The sequence below is a fragment of the Phaethon aethereus genome (assembly GCF_964289735.1).
Source record: "Phaethon aethereus genome assembly, chromosome: 2".
NCBI lineage: Eukaryota > Metazoa > Chordata > Aves > Phaethontiformes > Phaethontidae > Phaethon > Phaethon aethereus.
This window is the reverse complement of record NC_138582.1, coordinates 68940345-68953914: the sequence shown is the minus strand read 5'-3', so window position 1 is coordinate 68953914 and position 13570 is coordinate 68940345. Positions and strand designations below refer to the sequence as shown.

At 34.9% G+C, this 13570-nt stretch overlaps 1 protein-coding gene across 1 annotated transcript in view; it reads right to left on the bottom strand.

The window, feature by feature from the left end:
• Positions 1–13570, bottom strand: part of INVS (inversin) — a gene marked incomplete at its 3' end in the record, with an annotated part of 95457 nt that overhangs the window by 33083 nt on the left and 48804 nt on the right. The window contains exons 5-7 of the mRNA XM_082014739.1: positions 10866–11046; positions 7208–7317; positions 2818–2989 (exon numbers count right to left, since the gene is read on the bottom strand). Coding sequence (XP_081870865.1) covers positions 2818–2989; positions 7208–7317; positions 10866–11046 — 463 coding nt within the window. The remainder of the gene's footprint in view (positions 1–2817; positions 2990–7207; positions 7318–10865; positions 11047–13570) is intronic.

Here is a 13570-nt window from a genome sequence, read left to right as displayed (position 1 = left end):
ATGAGAACCCTCCCGCTTGGTACATTTGGACGAGTCTGGTTTTCATGGTCTGACCTCACAGTAAACTCTAGGTTCTGGTTTTTGTACTGCATTTCTTATGAAACCAAAGGCAGTAAACCACTCCACCAGATGACACATGGGGTGTGTATAACAATACAATAGAAAAAGAGCTGCTGTGTCAGCTTGGCCGGTTCTTCCCCCCTATCACTCATTCTGACGCAGGCATCTTGTTTCGGACTTTGTGCTCAATATTTTCTTGTATGCCAAATTTTCTGTGATGGAGTCACGGTGACTGAAGAGATTCTTGGGCCAGCTGGTGACAATAGGCCCTTTGTTCAGCCGACAGACAGAGCCCTCGCCACTGTAGGCACTGACGCAGAGCTATAAAGCTGCCCCTGTAACGCTCCTGCAGCGCTGATCTCTGGGAACCGGGAAATTCCTTTCCCTTGGTGTCATTCTCCTACACAATACGGAGACTCTCGATGTTCTAGCAAAGCTGAATGGAGAGCTTGCTCTTTTTAAGTAAACGCAAAAGGCTGTGTTAACGCAGGGTTATAACTGAGCTTAACTGAGTCGGCACACAAAAGTCAGAAAAACGCAACCTTGAACTCTCCTCAGCAACTGTGTCCCAGGCACGGAGGCATGTACACTATTTTCTATTACTGCACAGTTTCCCATCAGAATGCAGCGCTACTTTTCCCTCACCAAAACTTGGGCATGATTAAGAACCTTCGGAAAAAAAACCCAGGTCTGAAATCAGAATGATTTACTGGTGGGCTTCCTTTTAAGCTCACAGGTCACTATAATAAAGCCCATGCTACTGCCCATGCTTGCACAACAGTAAAATCTGGATTGCTCGACAGCAAGCAACGAACAGCATAGTTCCCCATTTTGAGACTATTAGTTTGTTCTACACAATGGCAGTTTCAAGTAAATGGAAAATCCATTCGTTTCTTTGGATTAAAAGCCTTACAACAAAAATCAAGATTAAAAGGTGATTACACATCACTGCTATGAAAGGTTTAAGACTGAAAGATAATAAACCCAACTACCTGAATTATTCAAGCATGAAATCCACACCTGAGTAATTTCAGAAACACAGTATGTGATTACTGCCCGCAAAGAGGAAAACCCTTTGTAAGGAGGTTTGCACAGTCACTACAACATTACTGCACCTTAAGGCCTGAAACAAATACTGTGAGGTATTTAAAAGGGAACTGTCAGGAAAGCACAAATATAGGTGAGACTAATAAAAGATGAAACAAAGACTAAAATTGTAGAGTATGTAGTTTGTAAAGTCATTAAACATGAAGACTGAGATTTTCTTTGTTGCATTATTTCTTAAACTCAAAAGTTACAAACTATCATAACTTGGAAAGACTGATTTTTTTGTGTGTTAATTTGAAGGAAAGCAAGAATTTAGATATTTAAATATTTAAATAGAATTTTATGGTAACTGTATTTCTTTTTTGTGTAAAAACCCACCATACTACCAAAGGAAATACAAAATATCAGGTTTTCTATTTGAAAGTAGCATTCATAGGTCCTATCTTCCAAATCCCAAACGACGCAACCCTGACATTGCATTTATTTACCACTTGTATGTTATTCAAAGTGTGATCTGAAAAGAGAAAAGCTGTTGAACTCGTATCTTTGTTTCTCGGTTGGGCTAGATCTATGCTGCAAGTTGCCTAAATCTAAGCATGCAGCTTAGGCTACTTTGTGCGTGTGTGCAGCCAAAAGATAATGCTTGAGTATACTTTAAAACAAATATATCAAAATGTATATAAACAAACATTGCAATATACATTCTTGTTTGTTTAAAACAACATAGTTTTCTATTCAGGAGAAATACCCTCTGCTGTATTATTCATGGGTGTGTGCTCTATCAGCTTGGCTACCATTTTACTACTTATTATACATAGGTATACATTTTTGCACCTAACTTCTAAATTTGTGACCTGTCTGTGACTGGCAGAGAGTGGTTCATGACCTCCTCTCACACAGCTTAGCCCTTCAGCCCCCTGCTACCAAACCCCTCCAATGCCCAATATATCCACATTCTGTTCCTTTTTTATTCAGGTGTCATTAGACTTATTCTATTTTTGTTGAAAGTACTACATAGGTACAATATTTCTACCACAAATTCTTATAATTTTTCATTAAATGAGATAAAAATTTCCTATATCAACTATGAATTTAATTTCATGACTTGCATGCTTGAAGTCTGAAATACTGTATTGCATACCTATCTTTTGCTTTGGGCAGAATATGGGATGATAAACTTGGGTGATATCAAGTTTAACCTCTTGCTTGGACAACAGAACTGCAATAGGTCTAATCTTTATTACACTATCTTTACAAATAACTATGGTACTTATGATTTTCGTTATGATAATTTAGCCACTTTGCTTTATATTGTTTCAAAGTATTTATTTACTGACAAATACATTTTTTGAACAGCCATTTTCAGGGAGGGCTTTTTATGCAATTATATTTCATTTTATTCTTCAAAATACAGAACAGCTCTTCCTTTCCCAGGATTACAGATCTAACTAAATAGCAGCATAGCATACATTTCTTCTTCTTGCTATGTTTCAAATGAACTGGTCCAATCTGCGCAGAAAAGATTTGCTTCTTTCCCACGATAAGGCAAAGAAGTGACTCACGCACATAATTAAAGTAATGCAGAAATATTGTCAGGATTAAGGTACACATCCAGGAAAAGATTAATATAGCTTCTAATGATGTTTTTTATTTGGTGGAAAACACACTAACTGGAAACATCCAATGGCTCTTTACTGTAAAGCATCTTACCTGTGCCAGCATATTTGTCTGTCATATTGATATCAATATCCAATTTTAAAGTCAGCATAGTCCTAATGACATCATCACTGCCTTTGCCTGCTGCCCACATGAAGGATGTTCTTCCCTCAAGATCTGAGTCATCTTTTACAGAAGGATGTTTCAAAAATACTTCAACTGTTTCCTGAAAAGATAGTTGAAATTAACGTTAAAAGGAATCTGTAACAACATGAAACTATTGTGTCTCATTTAGCTGTTTATGAAGCAAATCAAAGCTTCATTTTTCCTTTTTACGTTATATAGAGCAATAGCTCAACAGGAGCACTATATTTTCTGCTATGCCCTTTTCCTCGTCGATGTTGGTAGCGCATCCTTAACTACAGTTCACCACTGTCATTTATTTCATACTTCTTTCTTTTTATCATGTGTTCATCATAAGGAAGTAAAAGACACTACAGTCACTGTGAAGAAAGCAATGGGAAAAATATTATCAGCTTATCAAAACATTACTAATACTATGATGCTAAAATAGCGTTCCTTCAAGATTCTCCTGACATATTTTTTTCTCCAATTCTAAATATGCCTGCACATGCAAATATTTTAGTTTGCAAAACTCTAATAATATGGGTATTAAAAAAAAAAATTGGCAGGCAACATAGACATATTTCCTAATTTCAATAATATCAAAAGGTTATTAATTATAGAAATATTATAAATAAAAAATAGATTAAGAAAATCGTTACACCCAAGTCCAGGCTTTCCACTGTAACTGCTACATTAAAATCTTTATTTAAATCAAAGCAAAAAGAATTATTTTTTCAAATGCTCTGTTTGTGTTAAGCCCTCAGCAAACAAGTCCACTTGGTTAACCTGCTGCTAACTTCTTGATAAGCCACACAGGAAAGGAAGGGAGAGGAAATCACAACTGCTACAAAAAGAAAAGATAAAATCTTCCCCTAATTCTATCTTATGCCTTACAAAGGCTGTGTATTTAAACAGCTGGTAAACATGTCTTAAGAGCCACTGATAGTCTAGCCAATATAAACTGAAAAAAGTGAGTTTCATAATTTTATTTTTATATTTCAGTATTAACACTATTTCATCCTTTCCCCCATGTGCCCCCCGAAAAGCTCTATCACTGCTGTGGGTAGGATGAGAATTCCTTGGCTATAAGGAATCAAATGCTTATAACCACAAAGGTGTTTAAATGCCTAAGTCCTACTGATTAGTTTGGATTTTTTTTAACTACTACTTATTATTTCATCCCTCTAAAGAAATGGATTCATCATAATGAAAAATATTATTTTTCATTATCTTATGTCAATGTGATCTAACACTTTAACAGCTTCGTGAATTTGGGTCCATATCTGAACTATCAGTTTATTGTAAAAAGGTCCAGCCAGAAATAATGAGGAATGGAAGCATTAAGCCTTCCACACAAACCAGCATGTGTTTATAGCTTTGTGTACTCACACTGACCATCACTACACCTCAGACACAAACGGCTACTCATTAGGCCAGCAACTCAGCACCCTACCAGTACTCTGCACTGCTTGAAATCCTGCAAAGTGAAAAGCAGTATGAAGGCTGGACCTTTTCAATACTAAGGAAGACATCCTACAAACATAAATAAGTAATTTTATTTTTCCATTAAGTTTTAGCAAAGCAACATTTCTTTCAACACTCTTTTTTCCTAGAGTTTTTAGTGGGAAAAAGTGGAATAAAATCCTATAGTGCTGTGAGAGTTATTTTCCAAAATGAAGTTACCAGAACTTGAAAACAAAATGAAATTAAATTAGATGAAGATGGTTAAGAAATCAGAAAACAGTAGTATCAATCAGTTTAATCCTACATGTATTTTGTAATGAAAAATCACATGTATTTTATCTCTGTTAAAAGAAAGTGAAGAAAACAAATTTAAAAACAAAGATAAAAAACAGCAGTAAAGGAGAGAAGTAAACCTGGATCATTTAATTCTGTGCTATCAAGAAACTCTAAAAAATACTAAATATTATTTTTTAATATTCAGAGATAAGACAGGGGTATCCACATCTCACTTACTAGATCACGGTATACAAGTATGTGAAAGGGAAGTACATTACAAGTACAACTCTGGAAAAACTCAGGAAAAAATATAATTAGTCCTGCATTCTGCATACTAAAATCCATACTAACAGAGCATCTGCCTTGAAACATGAAGTTCAAAAATTTAAAAAGATGTTTATTTGGACCTTCTGCAGGATACATAAGCCATCTAAATCTCTGGCAACCTATTTGGGTGGTTATATTAAGTCTCTTCTAGACCTTTTCCTTCTATAATACGTGGGAATAAGTCAGTCTTGGAGAACAAATTCTTCACATAAATTAAGTGCCAGCTAACTCTCTTCAGTCTTTTAAAAAAAAAAAAAAGTCATATTAGAGTAAGTAACCTGCACAAAAACTGAGCGAAGAATAAGATACTGAGTTACGTAAAACTGAAAGCAATACAAATATTTATAAAGAACACAAAAGAACACACTTTCTTCTTCTTGTTAGGGACTAAGCAGCATTGCATTTTAACTGAGAAACATACCACACTTATCCAAACTTGGGCAGGCTGAACAGAACAACGTGGCTCTCAAACCGTAAGTATATAGATGCTACTGCCAAAACAAACATGCATGCCTCTCCACTCAGTTGTTTGACTATGTATATGGAATGCAGTGGTTGGATACATCATTACCTAAAAGAGGCTTGCAGATCTGAATGAGATTCTTCTGTGTAATTCTTCATGTAAGATGGGAAATGATACATTCATTGTAACTACAGAAGATTACAAAAGAACGTCTGATTCCATCACCTACTCCATTTCCCCATAAAAACCTAAACAATATCATAGTTTGGCTGGCTGGTGGGATCAAAGGGCAGAAAGATAATGAAGACGTTTCATACAACTGAATCAAGCCCAGAGAAAGAAAGCCAGTATGAAAAATCATTTTTAAGGAATGTATGAATATATAAAAGAAAAAAAAAAAAGATAAAAGCATGTGGAGATAATCACCAGATTGTAAACAAAAACACTCTATCTTTACCATGAGTCTGACTCAAACTAGAAAGAAGGGCTTTTACAACGTAAATATTTTAGGCATGTGAGTCAGACCCAAATTGTACATACTACGTAATGGATAACAATCAACATCAATAAAAAATTCTCTAAAGAGGTGTAAATTATACACAGAGATATGTTCCAATGAAAGCCTGAGTTTTAAAAGTATCTGTATGGTCTTACTAAGACCACCTCCAAAAAACCCTACCAAAACCCCAGAACTCACTCTTACAAAGAAAGAAGGTGAGAGCAGTGGTATTAATATACATTGGTCATTTCCCTCTTTCAATAATTCTTCTGGATTTATTAACTGGAATGGTTCTCAAGGGCATTAAAATTTTACTTGTTTTATGAAAATTAATATGTGGGTAGGAAAGGAAGACCCAAATTTGTATCCCTGTTAAGAAAATGCTGCAATACGCGCTACATAACCACATTAATTAGGCACTAAATAACACTTTTTGTAACGGGAAGTTATGAATAATACAACTGAAGAAAACTTAGATGGGACTTCTCAGCTTACTATGTATGGTATAATTAAACCATGAGAGACAGAGCAGCAAGAAAAAAGCCTTCTGAAGTTCCAGCGCTTGAGAACTACTTCTATAAAAACATCTACGACTAGCAATCATTAAACTGCTGCGTTTTATACTTAGCTCTATTGTAATCTTGCTCTGGAACAAAATTACCTATTCTGCCAAAATATAAGAATTAGTTTGTCTGAGAAAGCAACTTTCTTTGTTGGCTGAATTTTAAAGTATTAAAAACTTTTAAAAACTTAAAAAAAAAATAGTGTTCATACAGAATTGTGACCAAAGGTATGCGCTCTTTAGCCATGCTTTATGAGACAGGGGCTCATTCATAATAGCAAATATTCATAAGTTAATCATCTTCTTGAAGGCAAAGACTGGTTTGACTGGTACTGAAGCAGCTGTGCAAATACTCATACAGGTGATCTTACTCTAGGTACTTCGTAACTGCTTAGATTTTGCTATAATAAGCCTTAAAAAGTGAAAGCACTGTAAAATAGTAGGTGCCATTCTGCTTTCTATTGAAATACCTGACTATTGTGTGCTCTGATGTAAACATATAGATCAAAGGGCTTTTCTTTGTACAGTAATTTAGTTTTTTTAAAATCTATTTTTAATAGATTGAAATTAACCACATTTATATCACACAACATAGGAAAACTCTGAATTAAGCTTGTGCAGACCACACTGTGTTTATATGATTTCAAAAACAACTCAAATACTTTGTTACATTATAAATATTTCATCAAAATATATTTACTTCGCATTTAGGGCATATGCTACTTACAGCAAAGTTGCTCTGCGCTGCATAATGTAGGGGTGTTGCACCCTGACTATCAGATGGGATAGTTCCAAACTTATTTCTTTCTAATAAGAGATGGACAATCTGTGCATGACCTGAGAAAAATAATATAATAAAACCAGATGAGTATTGAATCCCAAAGTTAAACACTTTAAAAACAATCAAACAAAAAAAGAAGAAAATGAACAGTCTTCAATAAATAGTAGTATGCTTGTGTTGTAGCCATTATAGTCTAAACATAAGACTTGATATTTGAACTATTAAGCCTGGCATGCACCTTCTTCCCAATAATGTTCCAGTCCCACACTCTGTATACTCATTTTTGAGGGGCATCTGTAAATCAGAATTAGCTATGAATAGGAACATGCGGAAAGATTTTCTATTTCTTTCAAAATAAATCACTAGAGCATCTCCCTAAACAAAGAAACCAGCAACAGCTGGTCAGACAACTACGATATTAACATTGCAATGAATGAGTTGAGTATTTCCAGAAAAAGCCGCATTTGAGTTAGAAGTCAGTCATAAGCAGTAAAGTGAGCATAGACTAATGATGATAAGCATTTGTCCATCTACGTTAAAAGGTAGGCTAAACCATTGACAATTTCATCCTACATCACATTGTTTTACAGAAATTAAGTGTAAATTCTGTAATTCGGTTTTATTCAATCTAAATTTCAACTGAAGATGTATAGCAGATTCTGGAGGCTAGTCTACTACCAGATGCTGTATCTGCAAGAAAAAACAGACTGACAGACAACTCCTTCCATCAAAACAGATTAGAATGTTTTTAGATTAAAATCACAACTTTATATCCACTTCACAGACAGGATAACAAAGACACAATATAGCATATTGCCACAAAAGTAATATTTTGTATGCTTTCTTTTGTAGGTATATGCAGCTCACAGAATATCTTAATGACACAGTAGTTTAAGAGATACTGTAAGGCATAAATCACATAAAAATACTCTGATTTTACAGAAGAAATATCCCAGTATCTTGTGTGTGGGGAAAACAATCAGTTTTGCAGCTTGTTACTTTTGCACAGTTGACTTGAATTACTTCTTAATACATGAAAAAAGTAGGTAAACCTTTCTATTAGCAGTAGACTTTGTTTAATGAAAACATCAACAATTACAGAATGAAGCTATGTAACAGTTGTGGTCTGTAGCTTTTAAGAACCTAAGAGATGGAGGACTACACAAGCCTTCTTTTGTGGAGTAACACTTTCAGACTTTGTATGCATAGAAGTATCAGAAACAAGAGAAAATGGTCAACTTGGGTGAAAAAGGATGAACAGCTATGTGGAGGTTATTTTTTTTTCTTGGCGCTTTAGGGCGTACAGGAAGGCTCCTCTTTCCTTTCAGCCATTAAGACAAGCGTGGACCCACAACATCACAACATTCTGTCCCTTCCTACCAGAAAAACACTGAAAAGAGCTGTAATGTTGCTATGCTCTCCCCATCTCAAGACTACAAGAAGTGAATTGAGGTGCATTGGAAGAAGTTGGTTCTGCCTGCAATCCCAGCAGGAAAAACACAGAAGTACTGAGCCTGGGAAAAAAGGTTGCCTGAACATTCAGGACACACAAGCAGAAAAAGGGTAACTTAAGTCTGTAATCAGGACAGGAGGTCTACCTAAATTATCTATGAGAAGGCTTGAGGGAGTAAGAAAAAAAATTTTATGTTGGGTGCAACAGTAAATAAATCAGTGCAAACATGGATCTCACTTGGACATTAAATGTAAACATTAAAACTCAATTCTTGAGGTCAAGAACTGTCATTTCTGTACTACTTTTATTTAGAAGAGATGTAACTTGGCTCAGGCTTTTATCTACACAAAAGAAAAGGTAATAGGAGCAATAATGCCCTATGATACAGTCACATGGCAACCCATCACCTTTGACAGAATATTTGTGGGTGCATTCATGCACTACTTAAAATCTCCTACTGTTAACCCATTTAGTAACATTTTAGACTCTTTGAGATCTATATACAGCATCCAGTATCTAACTTAAAAACAGAATCCTAAAAATTAATCATGATTTACTACCAGAAGTTCCTCATGGGCATATGCCACCTAGAGACCTCATCAAGTTCACAAAGCACTCTGGAGGTCTTGGCACATCTTTCACCTTTATTCCACATTGATAAGACAAATCCATTTTTCCAACAGACAAAACTTCTCTTTTAAATACAAGCAATTTCAAAACATGATAAATTTTGCTTCTTGGACAGAACCAAGTGATAATGACTTTCTTTGGGAGATCGATCCTGTGACACTTAAAATGTTTCATAATTTCCCTGTAAAAATTCAATAACCCTACTTGAACACAAATGTGAATCTGAGAACACTCTTCTTTTTTTTTTGAATAAACATAACCAAACTACATGTATATTGTCACTGGAGTTGCAGTAACTCGCTCCAGTGAGCAACCTGATTCTTTGTCTGCAGTGTCCCAAAGGGTCATGCGGATGAAGCCTGTTAAAAGGAGAGAGAGAGTGTTTTCTTTCTTTTTATCCAGTACATGGTGTTTATTTTTTCATCCTGCACATAGCAGAATGGAAAACAGGAGGTCAATTTTCTAAATCATATTATTTTTATGCCTGTCATTTTATGAGTTTCATTTCCCTGTATTTAGACTATTTATATTTATCAGGTTTTTACCTGTTTCGCAAAGAATCAGTCTTATAACCTGTAAAAGCAAACCGTGCAGAATTTGCAAGGTTATAATTTACAGAGCATCTGAGTCTCAGGGTAGCAATCTGAACAGAAAAAAAACTTCATCTGAATAAAACTTCTTGTCAGATCTGATTAGATTGTCATAATGTGTCTGATGAAGAGCTTGTACTAGGAGTAGAAGCAATGTCAGTTCTGCCATTTTCTTGTTGTTCACTTGTGTGGGCACCAGATAATCTGCGATTTCTTTGTGGGGATCTTTTTAAGTCACTTGTCTATTTTGTGAGGGTAGTTTAGTAAAAACTAGATAATATAATCCATAAATCCGCTTAACTGGGCACACATAAACTGCAATATATCGCAATAAGATAAAAGTGAACAAATGAGTGATGATGCCACTGTCAACCCCTCTGTGTTGTAGAGCACTCACTTCCTTCAGGCACCTTGCAAACCCTACGTGACTGTCTTACATATGGACCAAGTAAGGGTGCTAGCATCGATCCATGTATTGAATATTAGTGAAGTTTTCTTATTTTTTCAGATAAAAAATAAATATAAACAGAAGTTCTGATATTTTATTCATGCACCCCAACGGATTGTCTGGCATACATGCTGGGGTGTGCACACCCCACTTCGGACAGGACACCACTGTTCTAGAGCACCAAGGTTTTTTTTTAACCTATGAACAAAGCTACATGTGCAAGAACATCTCAGTGTACTCTAATTGTTCTTAAATCATGAGCATATATAGCCTGCTGAAGTAACGCATTTGAAAATGCTTTGAAAAATCTGAAGCTGAAAAGAACAGTCTACACACAATCTTCTAATCCTGGTCTAGCAGAAACTATTACTGTTCTAAGAGATTAGTTAGCATAATGCCAGCTTGGAATTAAATAAAAAACAGAGACAAAGATTAAACACCAGTCAATTAATTATTAAATGACTTCAGCATTGTCCAGTTTACCAAGTAAGGCTGCCCAGTGAAGTGGAGTTCGAAACAAGTTGTCATAAGATGTCACATTGCAGCCTTCATAGGAGGTCAGGACATCAACAACTGCTACATTCCCATCAGCAACAGCAAAATGAAGGGGAGTTCGTCCTTCATAGTCTTGCCAGTTAAGCAGAGATTCTGTGGGTGCAGCTTCCTTTAAAAAAAAAAAAAAAAAAATTAAGTTGAAGGGAAGAACTATATACTCTTTACAGATTTTTTTTTTTTTTGAGCCTTACAATAAGGAGATAAACTGTCCTTGTTCAGTAGAATATAACTCTACAACCAAATACTTTTGTTACAGTATAGGCTATTTTCAAGTATTTCTTAGGGGTTTTTTTTTTAATACTGAATTATTGTACAAGACCTGATTTTCAGTACATACCCTGTACTTTTACCAGTCTGTTGTGGAAGTGCCTCCTTACACAGATCTTAAACAGACTAACTCAGGCTTGTGAAAATAACTAGATCTTCTTACTTGATTTTCTAAGTTGAACACGACATATATATCTTCATATTTTTCTCCTAGGACACTCCCTTTTTTGCACAAGTTAATCTTATGGCTTTCATTGTAGTACTTTTCTAGCATTTTAAACCCACATGACTATCAGAGTATTTCTAAAGGAAATGTCAAGGTCTCTAGCTGACAGGATAGAAGTAAGTTAGAGAGTACTGCTAATGAATGCATCTACTTGTAATTGGCTTCATTTTGAATAAAAAAAAAAAATTTAAAGTATCATGATTAGTCATTTGATCACATAACATAGGCATTAATAGAAATAACTTGACTTTTCATCACAATTTCTTAAAAAACATGTTAAATTACTTTCACATAGGGCCCGTAGCTATATAGTTTTGTATTATGATAATTTTCTATTCATCAGCTTTTTTCTAGACACATTTCTCTTCATGACTTACTTTCTCAGGCAAAAGAACAGAACAGGTAGAAATGAACATGACAGTGTTGCAGAAATCTCCAAATAGCAAGTATCATAAAGGCCCATGAAATAAAAACGTTAAACTTCACTTTCCTGAATAAAGAGGAATCTCTAAAGAAAATGGTAAACTATAAAACAATAGAAACTCAGGATGCAGGACACCAAACACCTAGAGCAGAAGCAAAATGTCAAAACAAGAGCTTAAATAAACTACAGGGAGAAAGTCTGCTGTTCTTTCTCCAGCAATTCAGACCAATTCATTGAAGTCATGGGAACCCTGTGCAAAAGAAAAAAGTAATATAGTCCTGAGATTTTCAACTTCCAACACTAGTGTGAATTTTACCCATGACAACTGAGAAAAAAAGTCCTTCTGAAAAGACAGAGCCACACAATATCTTACAATATACTTATGAAAGAGGAGGGAGAGATTGTGATCAGTGCAGCTTGTTCACAGTTAAAGCAAGTTCCTGATGCATTTCTCACTAAACTAATTGCAATTTTTCCAATTGACTTTAGCTAGGTACACAAGCAGGCCATAAAATCACTTGTATTTGCATTATTTGAAATGCAGTAAGTATTACATAGAAAACAAACAACTAACATGGAGAACGATATATCAAGAAGCAGAAAGTCAGGAAATTCCAGAGTTATGGTTTCTATCCAAATATTCCTTGACCAAGGTTGTATATTCTCTATGTTCTATTTAATAGATAAAAAATAAATGCATTTAGAGTTATATTTAACCATATTTCCTAAGTGCAATCTGGCTAAATTAATACTGCAGTAGTAACCTCAACTATGCAATGCCCTGATTCTTTGTTTCTTCTGTCTTACTTTCTAACAGGGTCAGCTTAAACCTCCTAATACTTGATTAATATAAGTTTTCTAAAGTTAAACATTTACATACGTCACAAACTGTATGTAAATTCTAATTAAGTTGCCTGTCCCACATACAAAAAAACTGCATCAGAGTTTTAGATATCAGTAGTGTTAGCCATGTTTTGCTAGAGAAAAGAATTCATATACTTGAAACATACTGTAGTTCAGTACTGTATCTAGCCACTAGTACAGCAACAGATAATCTATTAAAAACATAAAAAAGGTAAATGTGAATCTCTCAACTAGAAATATAATCGAAGTTAACATTGTTACATGCACAAACCACAATAATCAAAGCATGAGTAACACTTCTTTTAATAAGCATTCAAAAGCATTTATCTGAGCCATTACAGTGAAATGTGAAGTTTTATGTTCTTCCCTACCTTTAATAATTCTCAGGAGAAAGCTAACTGATAATATGCTTACCTTATGTCTATTCAAAGAGCTCAGCAGGGGGATTATAGAGCCCACTGCAAAAATTCAGAAGTGATCTTTATGAGAAACACTTTTAAGAATGACTAAAAATGAATGATGGTATGCACTGAAGTTATTACTGAAATTCTAACTCCACCACAGGAAAACCTGTTTGAACAAAATGGACAAACAGGAAAACAAATGCTTCTTCATTTTACCTGTAAGTTATTGATGTAATCTGCAAAGCTAATTTTCAAGCCTTCTAAAAGCACAAAAACATATTAAATAAATGACTCCTAAAACTCCTGGCTCACAGTCACTGATGTTCCCCGGAACATATACCCATAATCACAAGTGTTACTTTTGCAAAATGGTACAGAATCTTTTAATGACAAAGCCACTATTTATACACTAGTCTGAAAGTACTCACATGTTTTGAAATTTTTGGCC